General features: G+C 38.7%; 1 protein-coding gene across 14 annotated transcripts in view; it reads right to left on the reverse strand.

The window, feature by feature from the left end:
- Positions 1-13,043, reverse strand: part of CABCOCO1 (ciliary associated calcium binding coiled-coil 1) — a 94,309-nt gene that overhangs the window by 32,064 nt on the left and 49,202 nt on the right. For 10 of the 14 annotated variants that reach the window (XM_067001073.1, XM_067001072.1, XM_067001070.1 and 7 more), the window contains 2 exons: positions 12,067-12,189; positions 11,074-11,214 (listed from right to left, as the gene is read on the reverse strand). In XM_067001073.1, coding sequence (XP_066857174.1) covers positions 11,074-11,214; positions 12,067-12,189 — 264 coding nt within the window. Of the gene's footprint in view, positions 1-2,596; positions 2,660-3,226; positions 8,315-11,073; positions 11,215-12,066; positions 12,190-13,043 lie in introns of all 14 variants that reach the window. The other 4 variants (XM_067001075.1, XM_067001074.1, XM_067001076.1 and 1 more) reach the window with 3 other exon arrangements.

Below are 13,043 nucleotides of genomic sequence, written 5' to 3' on the forward strand. Positions count from 1 at the left end.
TTATATCTCCATCTGATATACACAGTGCTGAATCTGGAAAAATGAGATCTCAATAAGCCATAAAAGAGATGCCCTTTAGTCTTTTCTTCCCCCCCCCTTTTTTTTTTTTCCAGTGGGGTCATAATTTAGCACTATTACAATGATAGTTTTAGGTAATCAAAATCGCTTATCAAATGTGGGTTTGTGTTCCCTATCAAAAATGTACTGAATTAGAAAAGATTTAATAATTCCTTGTGAATTTCTCTTCTACCTAGTCTTTTCACTGGAAGCCTGATTAAACAAGTATTATTTCTTCTTAAGTGGTTTTACAGTTCGTTTATCTTAGATTTATGACTATCAACTTACTTTAGAAGGTATTAGATAGCTTTAACGTTTGACACATATTCTCTAAATCATTTACAGTGCTCTCCATTTGTACTAGATGATCAGTAATCTTCTCAATATTAGGTTTTATTGACAGTGCACCATATAGAGTTCTTATTATATGATAATGATTTAAGATAGGTGTAGGACTGGGAACTAATAAATCCAAAAGCTCATATTTGATTGTTGACACAAAGCTGGGGAATAATGTGCATCCATCTAAATCACAATGTTTCTCAATAATGTAGAACACATACATGTTCAACCTGTTAGGAGCACAGCACAAAGGATCGCAAACAGATCTAAATTCCTGCTTTGAGACTGACAGACTCACTCTCCAAGTTCTGTATTTACTCAGAAAACCACCAGTGGGTACGAGACTCCTCCATTGTGTGGAAGTATCTGTGCCCATCCCACACCGCGGGGGGAGCAGGCAGTGGTGCAGTGGAGATGAGCAGGGGCTCAGCCCGGTTCTCCTGGTTCCTGAGCCTACCTCCACCCCACCAATGCCAGGCTGCTGCTGGTCCCAGCCTGACAGCCTCAAGCAGCCCAAGCACGCCTCTGTTACACTTGAGTCACACCAAGGTAAATATGCCTGTTGAGATCAAGAAGCATTTCACCTGAGCAGGGAGTAAGCCTGGAGATTAAAGTTGTAAAAGATGATCCCTCTGATTTATGTTTGGGAGACAATATACAAAGGTGTCATATATAACAAAGACGTACCATCATGCAGCCCCGCACGAGAATTATTTCACAGAAATATTGGCATTGATAGTTATTGAATTCAATTGAATAATTTATTCAACTACTTCTACAGCATATCAGACCCCACATCCTTACTACTCACAAAAAAATGAAGTAGGGAAAAAAAAAAGCAGGAGCCTTTGGTGGCAAATGAGCATCTCTCCACTGAATTCTACAGAATTAAAGTCTCATCTGCAACCCTGTAATCCAAAGGTAAGTCTTTTAAATGTAGTCAAGAGATCTGTATCAGTCCTGCTTTTACAGTACATCATTGGAAATGACTTCTGGGGCATCTGAGCTGCATGAACTGGCAATTTGTTAAGCTGAAATGTGACATCTCAAAAAAAAAAAAAAAGCTGAAATGATCTCAGAGCAAAAGTAACACAAAATCTGAACCTTGCTTTTATCCAAAAATCACCTGGTATAAAAACTTCCATAAAAAAATTGTATTAGTGGCAAATTTGTCACATGGCAATTGCAGATGACTGTAAATGTGAATAGTAAGGAAGTACAGTAAAGAGCTTGCTTTGTCTCACCTTGCTCATTCAGAAATACAAACAAACCAAAAGTCCTTACTCAGACTAAGGCTTGGCAGGCTCACCCAGCTGCCTACAAACGATTTAGGAGGAGAGAACATTGAGAACTCGGCTCCAATCAAAATCAAAGACCTAGTTCAATGCTATGTACTAAGCATCATTGCTACATTGTCTTACTTTGGCAAAAGCAAGCACTGATTTACAGGTGGAAGGGATAAAAAAAAAAAAGTACTCCTCAAATCAATACTCCCCAGTACAGTATGCACACTTCTGGCTTTGACGTGCGGGAGTGCTTCAGACCCACTACTTAACATGTTATCAGGCAATTTACTAATGTACTGCGAAATAGCAGAAATATCACAAGTTCTATTTTTCTTATTAATGGAGCTAACTGCATTCTGCAATGCAGTATCTACATTTTTGCCTGCTTGTCTCATTCACTCAGTTCCTAAATCAGCAAAATTTAGCAATCTTCAACATCTCTCAGTGATGAGTGAAATTTCTTTTACTACTGTGAAGAAGGGAGGAGGTCAATAAGGCTTGGGAAAATTTGTTAGTATGATCTGTAATATGAATTTGGCAGAAAAGAAATTGAGAACATTTCTTTGGAAAACAATCAAAGGGCAAAGTTTTCCTCTTGGAGCTGCATGGTAATTCATGACTTATATGCTCCAAAGAAGCTTGCTACTCTGATGATTACAATAGCAAAATATCCAGTGTCTGCCTGACAGACCAAACATAGTCATTTTTCCCCTCTTTGTCAGTATTTTTCTGTTCAGGTGGGGGGCCATGTGTATGTCTGTTGACAGACGGATAAAAACTGAATGATACATCTCTGCTCAGGAAGATTATAATTAAGTTAGGTATGGCGCAAGAAAAAGTGACAAGTAACAGGACCAGTGGCAGAAATTTAGGTTCAGCCTAGCAGAGTGCAACATAACGCTTTCTTTTACCTGGATCTGGGCTCCTTGTGTACGTGAAAAGTCAGCAAATTCGTGGCTCACTGCTTGTACTACCTGAAAACAAAGAAGCTACTGATAAAATGAAGGAACTTGACAGGCTCTGGGACAAGTAACCTCAAACCTCTTACATCCATTTAGGCTTGCGTTAATCAATACAAAATTAAAGCGTGGAACTTGCTACTATGGAATAGTATGGTAGGTAGAGTTCAAAAAAGGCCTAAGCATATTTATGGAGAAAATATCACGTAATTTCAAACCACTGTTTGGTCTGGGAGCGTACTTGGGCTCCACAAGTTTCTAAACCACTGAACAATAGAAGGCTATGCCAACGATCCCTCAGTCTGAAGGGTATCCTGTTCCTACACTTTTCCCTAAACATGTCTTATAAACAATGCCAAAGGAAGAATGCTGGGAGATTTGGATCCTGCTCTGTCCAGACATGACATTTCTTACACTTATAATGAATGCAATCATAAAAACAGACTGTTTAGACAAGAAATTGTGTTGGCTGGAGTTTAAAAGAGACAAGATTCAGATTTTAAGAAAAAGTTGTATGAGACATCTTCAGGAAGGGTTAAAAAAGAGCTCGGTTAAAAATTTGAAATATTCACAGAGACTAACCTCAGCGGAGGGAGGCAAAATCCTGAGGCCTTCTTTGCAGTCACTGGAGGAACTGGCTCATCCAGAAGATTCTTCAAAGCACTTGCAGAATCTCCCAACCTGAATCACCATCCCCATCAGCATCCCAGATCAATACAATTCCAACAGCTTTTCCTCCAGGAATGGAGAACTACTATCCTCATTTTAGACAAATAACTTTTATGGACCATTCTTCCTCATAGCCTTTGAACAACCTCCTTCTGTCAGGCCATAGGTCTCCCCTCTTACTCCCCCTATTCCACCGTACCAGGGCACTTACAGCAACTGACCTTTCCCTATTTTGTTCTTTTAATCAGCTGCTTAAATGTGTGAAACAAATACAACTACTGGCATGCCTAGCCAACAGTGAGAGTGTAGAGTTCTGTGTGAACACAAACTTCATATTTAATGCAGTCTTTGCTTTGTCAGTGAAAGCTTTAAAGCAGTGGGCCACTAATTCTACTATGTAAAAAGCCAGGCTGTTTCTGTCCGGGAAATATTTTACATTCTCTTCTTTCTGCAGTATTACTAATTCCAAAGTTCTCTTTAATGCTCTGCATCTGAATGGGACTCTCAATTACATGAGTCACTGCAACTATCCTTTAATTTTTTTCTTTCTTTTTTTTTTTTTGGCACGAACGTGTAATCTAAATCCACAACTGCTGGAGTTTGAAGCTTGCTCTGCACACTTGAAGTGCCACAAGAAAATGGGTTGAAGCGTTACATGCATGAGTTTTGAGTTGCTCATGGCAAGCAACGCAGCCTGAGTGTTTTGTCACTGCTGTCACCTCCTCGTCAACCGTGGCAGAGAAATGGAGGTGATCTCACCTTGGGCACAACTCCTCCCTACACCAGTGTACAGGAGAACCACACACATTGCGGCAGGGGCAGGTATAACACCATCCTAAAATGAATAGGAGGGAGAGGAAAGAGGGTGAATTGCCCAGTTACCTTAGAGTATCTTTTGCTTCAGGATGACACATCGCTCTGACTAGTGCTAGTAAGAGTGTAAACATCCCTTCCACACCACAGGAAAGCTACATGCATTAGTTATGAATTCTTTACCAGCCTTGATATGCACGTAACCCATGTCGAAGTTCATCTGTCATATCCACACTCTGCCATATACAGGGGCTAGCTGAGGATGAGAGGGTACAGCCCATATTAGTATTCTTTCTTTTGAGCAGCTGTCTTCTACTTACTTCTGGGTTACAACCTGGGATCAAGCCTATGCTAGGGAGGCTCTGTACAGGAGAAGTAGCATCAGAACACCTTTCTCTGCAGTGGCTTGTGTAAATCTCACCAGAATGAGACAGATCTCACAGGAATCCCTTAACAGGAGAGTCCAAGCACCGTACAGGATGAAAAGGCAGAAATAAGGACTGGAAAAGTTTAAAATATACTACTGGAAAAACAAACAAAACAAAAAACACCACAACCAACAAGTGTGCGTAAAACAAAGATGTTTCTTTTTACACAGTTAGTATGAACTGAAAACCAAAGCCCATCAATGAAAACAATACACTACTCACAGAATAAATCCTTACAAATACCTACACCTGGATACACGCGTACTGGTGGTTAACTGAATCATGTGTTTAAAAATCTGATTTAAATGGACAAATGCTGACTTTGCACACATTTTGTGGTCATGTTGGCAGGGTAGATTATTGAAGAAAATGTCTTTTTCTCACTTGTGGAAAGCTGAATACAAAGCCTACGCACAGTGCTTTTCTGGGAAAGCAAATTTTCTAGGAATGTCAGTTATAATTTTAGGAAGGAAACAATGTGGTAATTTTCAAATTCAAATTAAGTATTGGTGCAGAAGGAGAGAAGCAAGGCTTGAGAAGAAAGGTCATGGCAAAACACTATGGAACAGGTAAAAAGAAAAACTTTTCTCTTTTTGCCCCTTTTCCATCTTTTCTAGCCAGCTTCTTATTAGGAAAGCTGTTTTCCATCTTTTATAAACTTTCATCCTCTGTCAATGTAATGCAGGAAAGTGCTGCTTTCCATCTTTTCTAAACTTCCATCCTCTGTCAGTGTAATGCAGGAAAGCACTGCTTGAAAAGCTTTTCTTTTGCTAGACGATAATTACTAGTTGTTCACTATCTCATTATAAAATCCTAGAGGAGACCAGGATTTTACCATGCAGATGCTAAAAAGCATCAATATTATACCTTACACAGGAAAAACTATAGTGTTTCTTCTATCCGTTTTCCCCTGGAAAATCCTTGCTTGTTTGGGAGACAAGGCAGAATGTAACATCTTTCTTCTTTTCTACAACATCTGCCTGATTTAAATTGAAAGCTTTGTAGGGTGGAACCCGTTAAGAACTACGTTAAGTATGTATATTTTAAAGAACTATGTCACATCAGTAGTGAAACAAAAAATCTAAGATTATTATGCCAAAGCCTCAAAAGCCTCAACTGTAGGTCCCAGAAATGACAGTATAATTATTTTTAGAGACAACTATAGCAGTAACTCAACATGACACGGGAGACTTTAAAAACAGCAAGCCTGATTTAAACCAACGGAAAAGCCAGGAATACAGGCTGGAGACTGTTCTTAATGCACCATATTGCATCTGAACATTTTGTTCCTACCCATCCATCCAAAGCATGACGTTTTGCATTTCATATTAACATTCTGAAGACATGAAAGGATTCTTCAATTTGATGTTCATATGCTGTGTCAGAGCATGTACTCCTACTGCTTGGAGAGATGTCATGTCCACCTTTTGTTCATCTTCCCACCTTCACCTTAGTCTCCTTAACTATCCCCCCTCCCATTTCAAAAAAAATAAAAAAATCCCTGGGGCTGTTTTTATTGGTAGCATTATTTCAGCAGGAAGATAGCTACAAATATTATTAGTCAGCAGGAAGAGAGCTGTAAGTATGGTTTGTGGGATTTGAACTCCACGTTGGATTTCTGCAGTACCTCAGCTGTTATGCATATGTACTAAGAGCGACTGCTAACAAATCATTGCAGTAATACTTGATGTTCATATACAACTTCTCATCTTCAAAGCACTTCAAAATTTCCCAGAAGTTCTACAAAATACGGGAGAGGGAGGAAGAGATATGGGCAAACGCCTTTGTTTAGCATTGGTCCTAACATAAATCATCATTATTCCTTTTCTGCTTTGTCATACAGCAAGAATGTTGTAGTCGTCAGATTTGACTGAAGTGCTAAATTGACAATAACGTTTTCAGCAAAAATTTTAAGAAATACTCCTCCCCTTCCATACAGACAGTTCTCTTCAGAAGTTACGTTCACACCTTTGAGTTCAAAACCAGGGAAACTTGTGACATTAGCATAATGCTCTGGGAAATTAATTTATGTATCAAAATTAAGGTCCTTTTGATTTTAGAAAGTTTTCATGACAAAAAAAATCATATTTCAAAGCAATAAAACATTGCAGAACATAACCATGAATCTTAGAAATTTTAAAGGATTTTTTTTAGGATAAACCAATAATTCCTCATGAGTTACCTCACCGTTCAAATTGGAATAGTTAGCTTTTATAGCTGAAAGGAAGCTCTTATTAACTTGTTGGCCCATGTTGGATAGAAAAATGAAGAAAACTTTTAGTGAATTGCTATAGAGCTTACTTCTGATCATGTAACGGGAAGAATTTTTCTCAACACGTGAGACCAACTAAAATATTCTGCCCACTTAACATCACAACAACTGCTTTACAGAAGTCCAGTGCCCACACATCTGACATGTACTTTAAAGAGTACTTCCAGGCTATTGGCACTCAAATGCAGCTACTGAATATTGTCTTTTAATTCTGGGAGCTCTTTCTGATGAACAACGTGCAGGCAATGCCCCCTTCTGGCTGTGCTCTCAGCTCTGAGCACAACCAGGGAGCACACCCATGCAAGGCAGGCAGTGACAAACAAGACCTTTTAGGCAAACTATTTCAGGTTATTGTCATTTTTGCCTGGATGAGTCAGGCTTGCGAAAGTTTTTCATTATCACCATAAAAATGTGGGTGAAGTGAAACAAAGCCTAACATTTTACTTAATGAGAAACAAATACAAAATTGTAACAAATAAAATATTCTGTTTCTTAAATATTTCCTTAAACATGCAATCCAGCCCTTACGCTTGAAAGCATGACTTGTTTTTAACATGCTTTCTAGGGCACAGAGTTCTGTAACACAGCAATTAGTACAGTTTACTATTTTGAAACATAGACGTTAAACCAGTTCTGATGTCAATTATTATATAGTTAGATTCCTCTTGTGTTTACAACATTTCTATAATGTCTGACAAAATATGGAATGATGTTAGCATAGAGAGGAATAGAAAATACATTTTCAGATGAAACGTTACACGTATTCCAGAAGAAAATCCAAGGAAATCAAAAGGAATTCTTTCTGGGAAGACTGTAAAAGTACATACTCTTCTTTTATGCAATTTTAGTATGGTGGAAATAAAGAAGTGTAATATATGAAACTAGTTTAAAAGCTTAGAAAAAAAATAAAATGAAATAACATACATGTTATTAATGAATAACTATAGAAAAAAGTGTATAATTACATGTTAATTAAATTCTCTCCTTATTGTATCTGCAATGCCTCAAAATTATATTTTCTGTGTATTCTCCTTCCAGCAAAATATCCTGAAAAAGCAGAAACTTTTAAGCCTTTCACAACTGGAAGAAAGAAATAATAAAACTAGAGAGTTTTGTGTTTTGTTTTTTTTTAAACTGAGATTTATATTCAGAAATAAACTGAACTTCAACATGCTTGTATTACATATCCTTCTGTTTACAGTCTTCCACTTAAGTCTAAACTAAACAACAACCCTGGCAGAACACAGTGAATTTGAGGAACTTGGATGAACTATTTCTAGGTAAAAGTTAAGTGAACCATTTTCCTTTATACAAAAATAATTATACTCTGGCAGAGAGCCAGTCTTCTGTGTGTATCACTCCCCACCCCCCCCAGTTTCTGTAAAATTCAACATCACCTTTCTTATCTGGTTATTTAGGACTTTTTAATTTTTCTGTTCTCAAAGTATAAGCTTATTCTTGCATTTGCAGCTTTTCATTTATCTCTGCCTGTAAAGAAAGTCAGAAGAAAAAAGTGGTTATGCTGGAGCTATCTTAGGCTGCACATTGTCTTTGTGGTTTTGACACAGTGTGGTGCAGTCAGACAGACATTATCCTACACACCTTCCTGTTTTGCAGACATAACGGTGTTTCAGCCTGTACTTACGCGATAACACTTTATCGTATTACTGTGCGCAATCCCGATGTATGGTATGTCTGCCATGAATGGGAAGTGATCTGGGACAGCCATTTCTCATATAACCTTGTCTTGGGAGATAGGCTAATTTGCCTGTATTCTCAGACAGCCTTTACCAATAAACACCAAATCAGAAAAATTGCTTTGGGATTTGGTTGTTTCCACTGTTTTCCTTTGCTGCAGATGTTTGTTCTCTAGTGTAATACGTTTTATTGAAATGGCTGGAATTAGAAAGCATTACTGAAAATGAACAATAAAAAAACATATTTCTGTGATGTTGCTTGTCTTTCTTAATTACAAACACAATTATGAATGTGTATCATATTCTGGAAATCCAGACTGTTGTAGATACTGAACACTTAATTTGCAATGCAATATTTGTGGGGGAAAGTACAAAGGTTCTGACATATTTTAGTGAAATCTCCATCAGTGATAAAGTGTAGCAGTTCTTAATTTGATAGCATTTAGAAATGTGGGATCACTGGGACAAAGACCACAAATATTGGGGTTTTATGGGGAGTTTATGTGTATTTTTCAGTGTCGGCATACACCACTGCCAAGATACATGCGGAACAGAAGGAGTGCAATGACACAGTCCTTCCAAGAATTGTGATGTTTTGTTGAAACAATTGGAAAGGGCTCACAGGTCCTTCACAGACTCCACCAAAACTTACCCAAAACTTAAGATACATTCTGAATAGACTTCATGTAATTTTGATAAAGTGAATGGATGTGGCCCATAAAAACTTGCAGTAACTCGCCATGTTAGGAACATTTTGTTTTGCCAGTCCTGGAAATCCCTACTGCTGCTATCCTGCAAACTCCCTGTCATTGGATAGCCTCAACATCTGTTGTATGGAGAACTTTTTTTTCCAAAGTTCTCCATACAACTGATCAGCATCAAAAAGCTGGGATTTCTATCTCAACTTTGTGTCTTTGGATATTGTTTTCATCATATTAAATCCACCCTCAAGTATCAACAAATATGTTCGTATACCTTTACTCCTATAAACTATAAGTATACTTAGATGCTTTCCTGTGGAACACTGACCCTCCAGGCTAATCCTCTCCTAGCCACCCCAGATGCCTTTTTCTCCTCCAGTATTTTTAAATCTCTCTGCCTCCAATTCTACATTCACTGGAAATCAGTTGCCACCATGCTTACTCTGGCTGCTGTTACAATCACTGACCGTCAGCACTGTGATTTCAGACTAAAAGTTATTTTCTAGACCCAACGAGAGCAAAAGCTGTCCACTGTAGACAAAATGCAGATTGCAAAATCACAGTTCTTTCATAACAACACAATGCCATGAATTTGATTGTGTAGCAGCTAAAAAATCTAATGGTGAGACTACCCCAACTGAAAAATCAGGTGAAAAAGATGAACTGTTGAACAACTTTCAAAAACAATAAGGATTTTTTTTCTAGGTATACAACCAGAGTTCTGAAAGAGGAAAAAATGCATTTCTTTCATCTCAGCAGGTTTTGTAAAGAAGAAAAGCTCTTAGCACTGACGTTAATGAAATCAAGGTCAAGTGAAAATCATGCATTTCCTTTGTTCTGTAGGTATGGAAAGGAGTAAGAGAACATAGGCTAGGTTCTCTTCCATTGCCAAAGGCATGCTGAAAGGGAATATGAAATCAAGTAGGTAGATCTAATGATGGTATCATTATTTCAATTGATATTTCCCATTCATACATAATCCATGTTAAGCAATTGATCAATATCACACTATTTTCAGATAATACTATATATTAAACTTCTGCTTAGTCAACCGTATCCAATGTGCTGGATCAAAAACTGTAATGACACAAAGTTTAAAGTGCTTAATGCCACCTGATTGCTGAAAGAAGACCACATAGTATTTCCATTGTTGAACTGAGTCCTAGCTGATTTACTATCAATAATTTCATATGCTTGAGGGAGCAGTTTACAAAATAACAATGGTCTACTCTGCTGGCTTTCCACATGTTTCAATTTACAGACTACCCTATGGAGAAGCAGATCACACTACTACAAATTTAAGCCCACTGACAATAGCTTACTACCTTTCATGAACCCTGAAGAAATAACTCACAGACTCTTCAGAGTCTGCAGACCACACACTGGAACCTGATCTGTTCCATTAGGGCAGCTCTTCTACACTTATGCACCTACCAACCAAGGTCTAGAATTGGTATGAGTGTGTTATTCCTCATACGGATTGGAGGATGTGTAACAAAGATGTGTCTAACAATTTATATTAAGCACATATTGCTCATGCTTCATCCTAGCAGCTGGTCCTGAACCCCCGAAGAGGAATTTTACCACTGACATCACTAAGAGCAGGATTTGGCCCATGTTTCTTAACACATAGTAATGCTGAAGATATATGTTGTTATATTACTGAATATTTTTTATCTTGTCACACGTAGGCTGACTAAACTATGAGCTATTTATAGAGGCTAATTCACATTCTTACAGCATATGGACGTGCTTTTTGCCAGCTTTAGCATGAACACAGTTTATATTCATTAAAGCTGAGCTAGCTAATTAACCATAGAATTAGCGAATAGCTTTCTAGCAATAGTACCTCAAGGTTGCCAATAATTTCATTTGGGATTCCACCCACTGCAGACTTCTGATCTTCAACAGTGAAAGCAGCCACAGCACCTGCCTCAAGGGACTCTGCCTCTGGACAGGATTCCTCCAGGTGACCTTCTTGATCAGGTCCCTAGCAGCAACCAACCATAATAAGAAATATGTGAGTTAGAGCATGCTCTTGTTCTCTACAGGACCCAACAGTGTCAGCCCAAAGACACCCAACAATCACAGAATCACAGAATCACCTAGGTTGGAAGAGACCTCCAAGATCACCTAGTCCAGCCTCTGACCTAACACTACCAAGTCCCCCACTAAACCATATCACTAAGCTCTACATCTAAACGTCTGTTAAAGACCTCCAGGGATGGTGACTCAACCACTTCCCTGGGCAGCCCATTCCAATGCCTAACAACCCTTTCAGTAAAGAAGTTCTTCCTAACATCCAACCTAAACCTCCCCTGGCGCAACTTCAGCCCATTCCCCCTCGTCCTGTCACCAGGCACGTGGGAGAACAGACCAACCCCCACCTCGCTACAGCCTCCTTTAAGGTATCTGTAGAGTGCGATAAGGTCGCCCCTGAGCCTCCTCTTCTCCAGGCTGAACAACCCCAGCTCCCTCAGCCGCTCCTCGTAAGACTTGTTCTCCAGACCCCTCACCACAATACACAAAGCCAGCATCTGAGAACTTTTGCTGACAGACTATCAGCATCACACCTTCACTGCCCAGGCCAGGCAGATGCTGAGGTTATGAAATTGCATGCGGCAAGAGCCCAGACATGCTGACTCAAATAAACATCCTCCTCTGCTGACTGGTTAATGCAATGAAAGCAACTTCATTCAAGCATTCATGTTAGAAGTGAATGCATTCTGGAGAAAATAAACGTCATTAGTGACTGGGCACCAATAGGACTAAATGAGTTAAGAGACTCATAGAAAAATAGCTAGGGGAAAAAAAGAAAAAAAAAGAGAACAAAACTCCATACCTTAGATTCCACCTCTGCAGCTATTGGCAATACTATCAATGATGCACAGCTCTCTGAAGGCATACCTTCTTCCAGTGAAGGAGGGAAGGGGCTAACTGCAGGTGGGGCAAGTTCAATCACATACTGGCAGTATATATGTAAGAAAAAAAAAAGTAATTCAGGTTTAATTATTGCTCATAGGTTTAATGCATCTTTTTTAAACAGAATTGAAATCCTTAGCTAACAGCAAAAACAATACTTTTTTTTTTTGGTTACTATCCAGGTGCTCAGAACTGGAAAGCATACTGAAAATGATTATAGATCAGCTTTAATTTCTAGTTGCATCTCAAGGGATCCCATTTATAACACTTGGAAAGAACAGATGATTTTCATAATTTCATAACACTACAGCTTCTTACTCATACGGATAATTAAGTTTAGAAAACACAGTGCTTAGGTAACATGCTGTCTTCGCAATGCAAATTTGTCACTTCTAAACAGGGATCTTGCTGCATTTTGGGATCAAATGACCCTGTTGACTTCTGGGGCATTCAATCACAGGAGTGAGCAGGAGTAAGACTGTTGTTACACTGCATAAAATAAGGCCCTAAGAAAAAGATTTAAAGATGTGACTTTACCTTAAGAATTAATCAATTTTTGTTGTTAGACCAACTTGCTCCCATTTCTTTTTCCTGTGATCATGGGAACTTCACTGGTATCCTGCTGGCATGTGAGCTGCTGCTCCAGGAATGTTTAGACCAGGAAATGGTGGTTTTGCCCCAGCACTAGCTGGAGATTCAGCACTTCATCCTCACTCAGGCTCTGTTGCAAGTGATGCAGAAGGCTGCCCTGAGTTCTCAAAAGGGCCAAGGTTTTTTGTTTTGTTTTGTGTTTTTTTGAGGGGGGGGTGTTTTTTTTGTTTGTTTGTTTTTTTTTTTTTAAATCGGTGACATACCAAATAAGGTGACAAAAGTCATTTTTGAACTAGCAAGGAACAG

The sequence above is a fragment of the Anser cygnoides genome, chromosome 7, assembly GCF_040182565.1.
Source record: "Anser cygnoides isolate HZ-2024a breed goose chromosome 7, Taihu_goose_T2T_genome, whole genome shotgun sequence".
NCBI classification, from domain to species: Eukaryota; Metazoa; Chordata; class Aves; order Anseriformes; family Anatidae; genus Anser; species Anser cygnoides.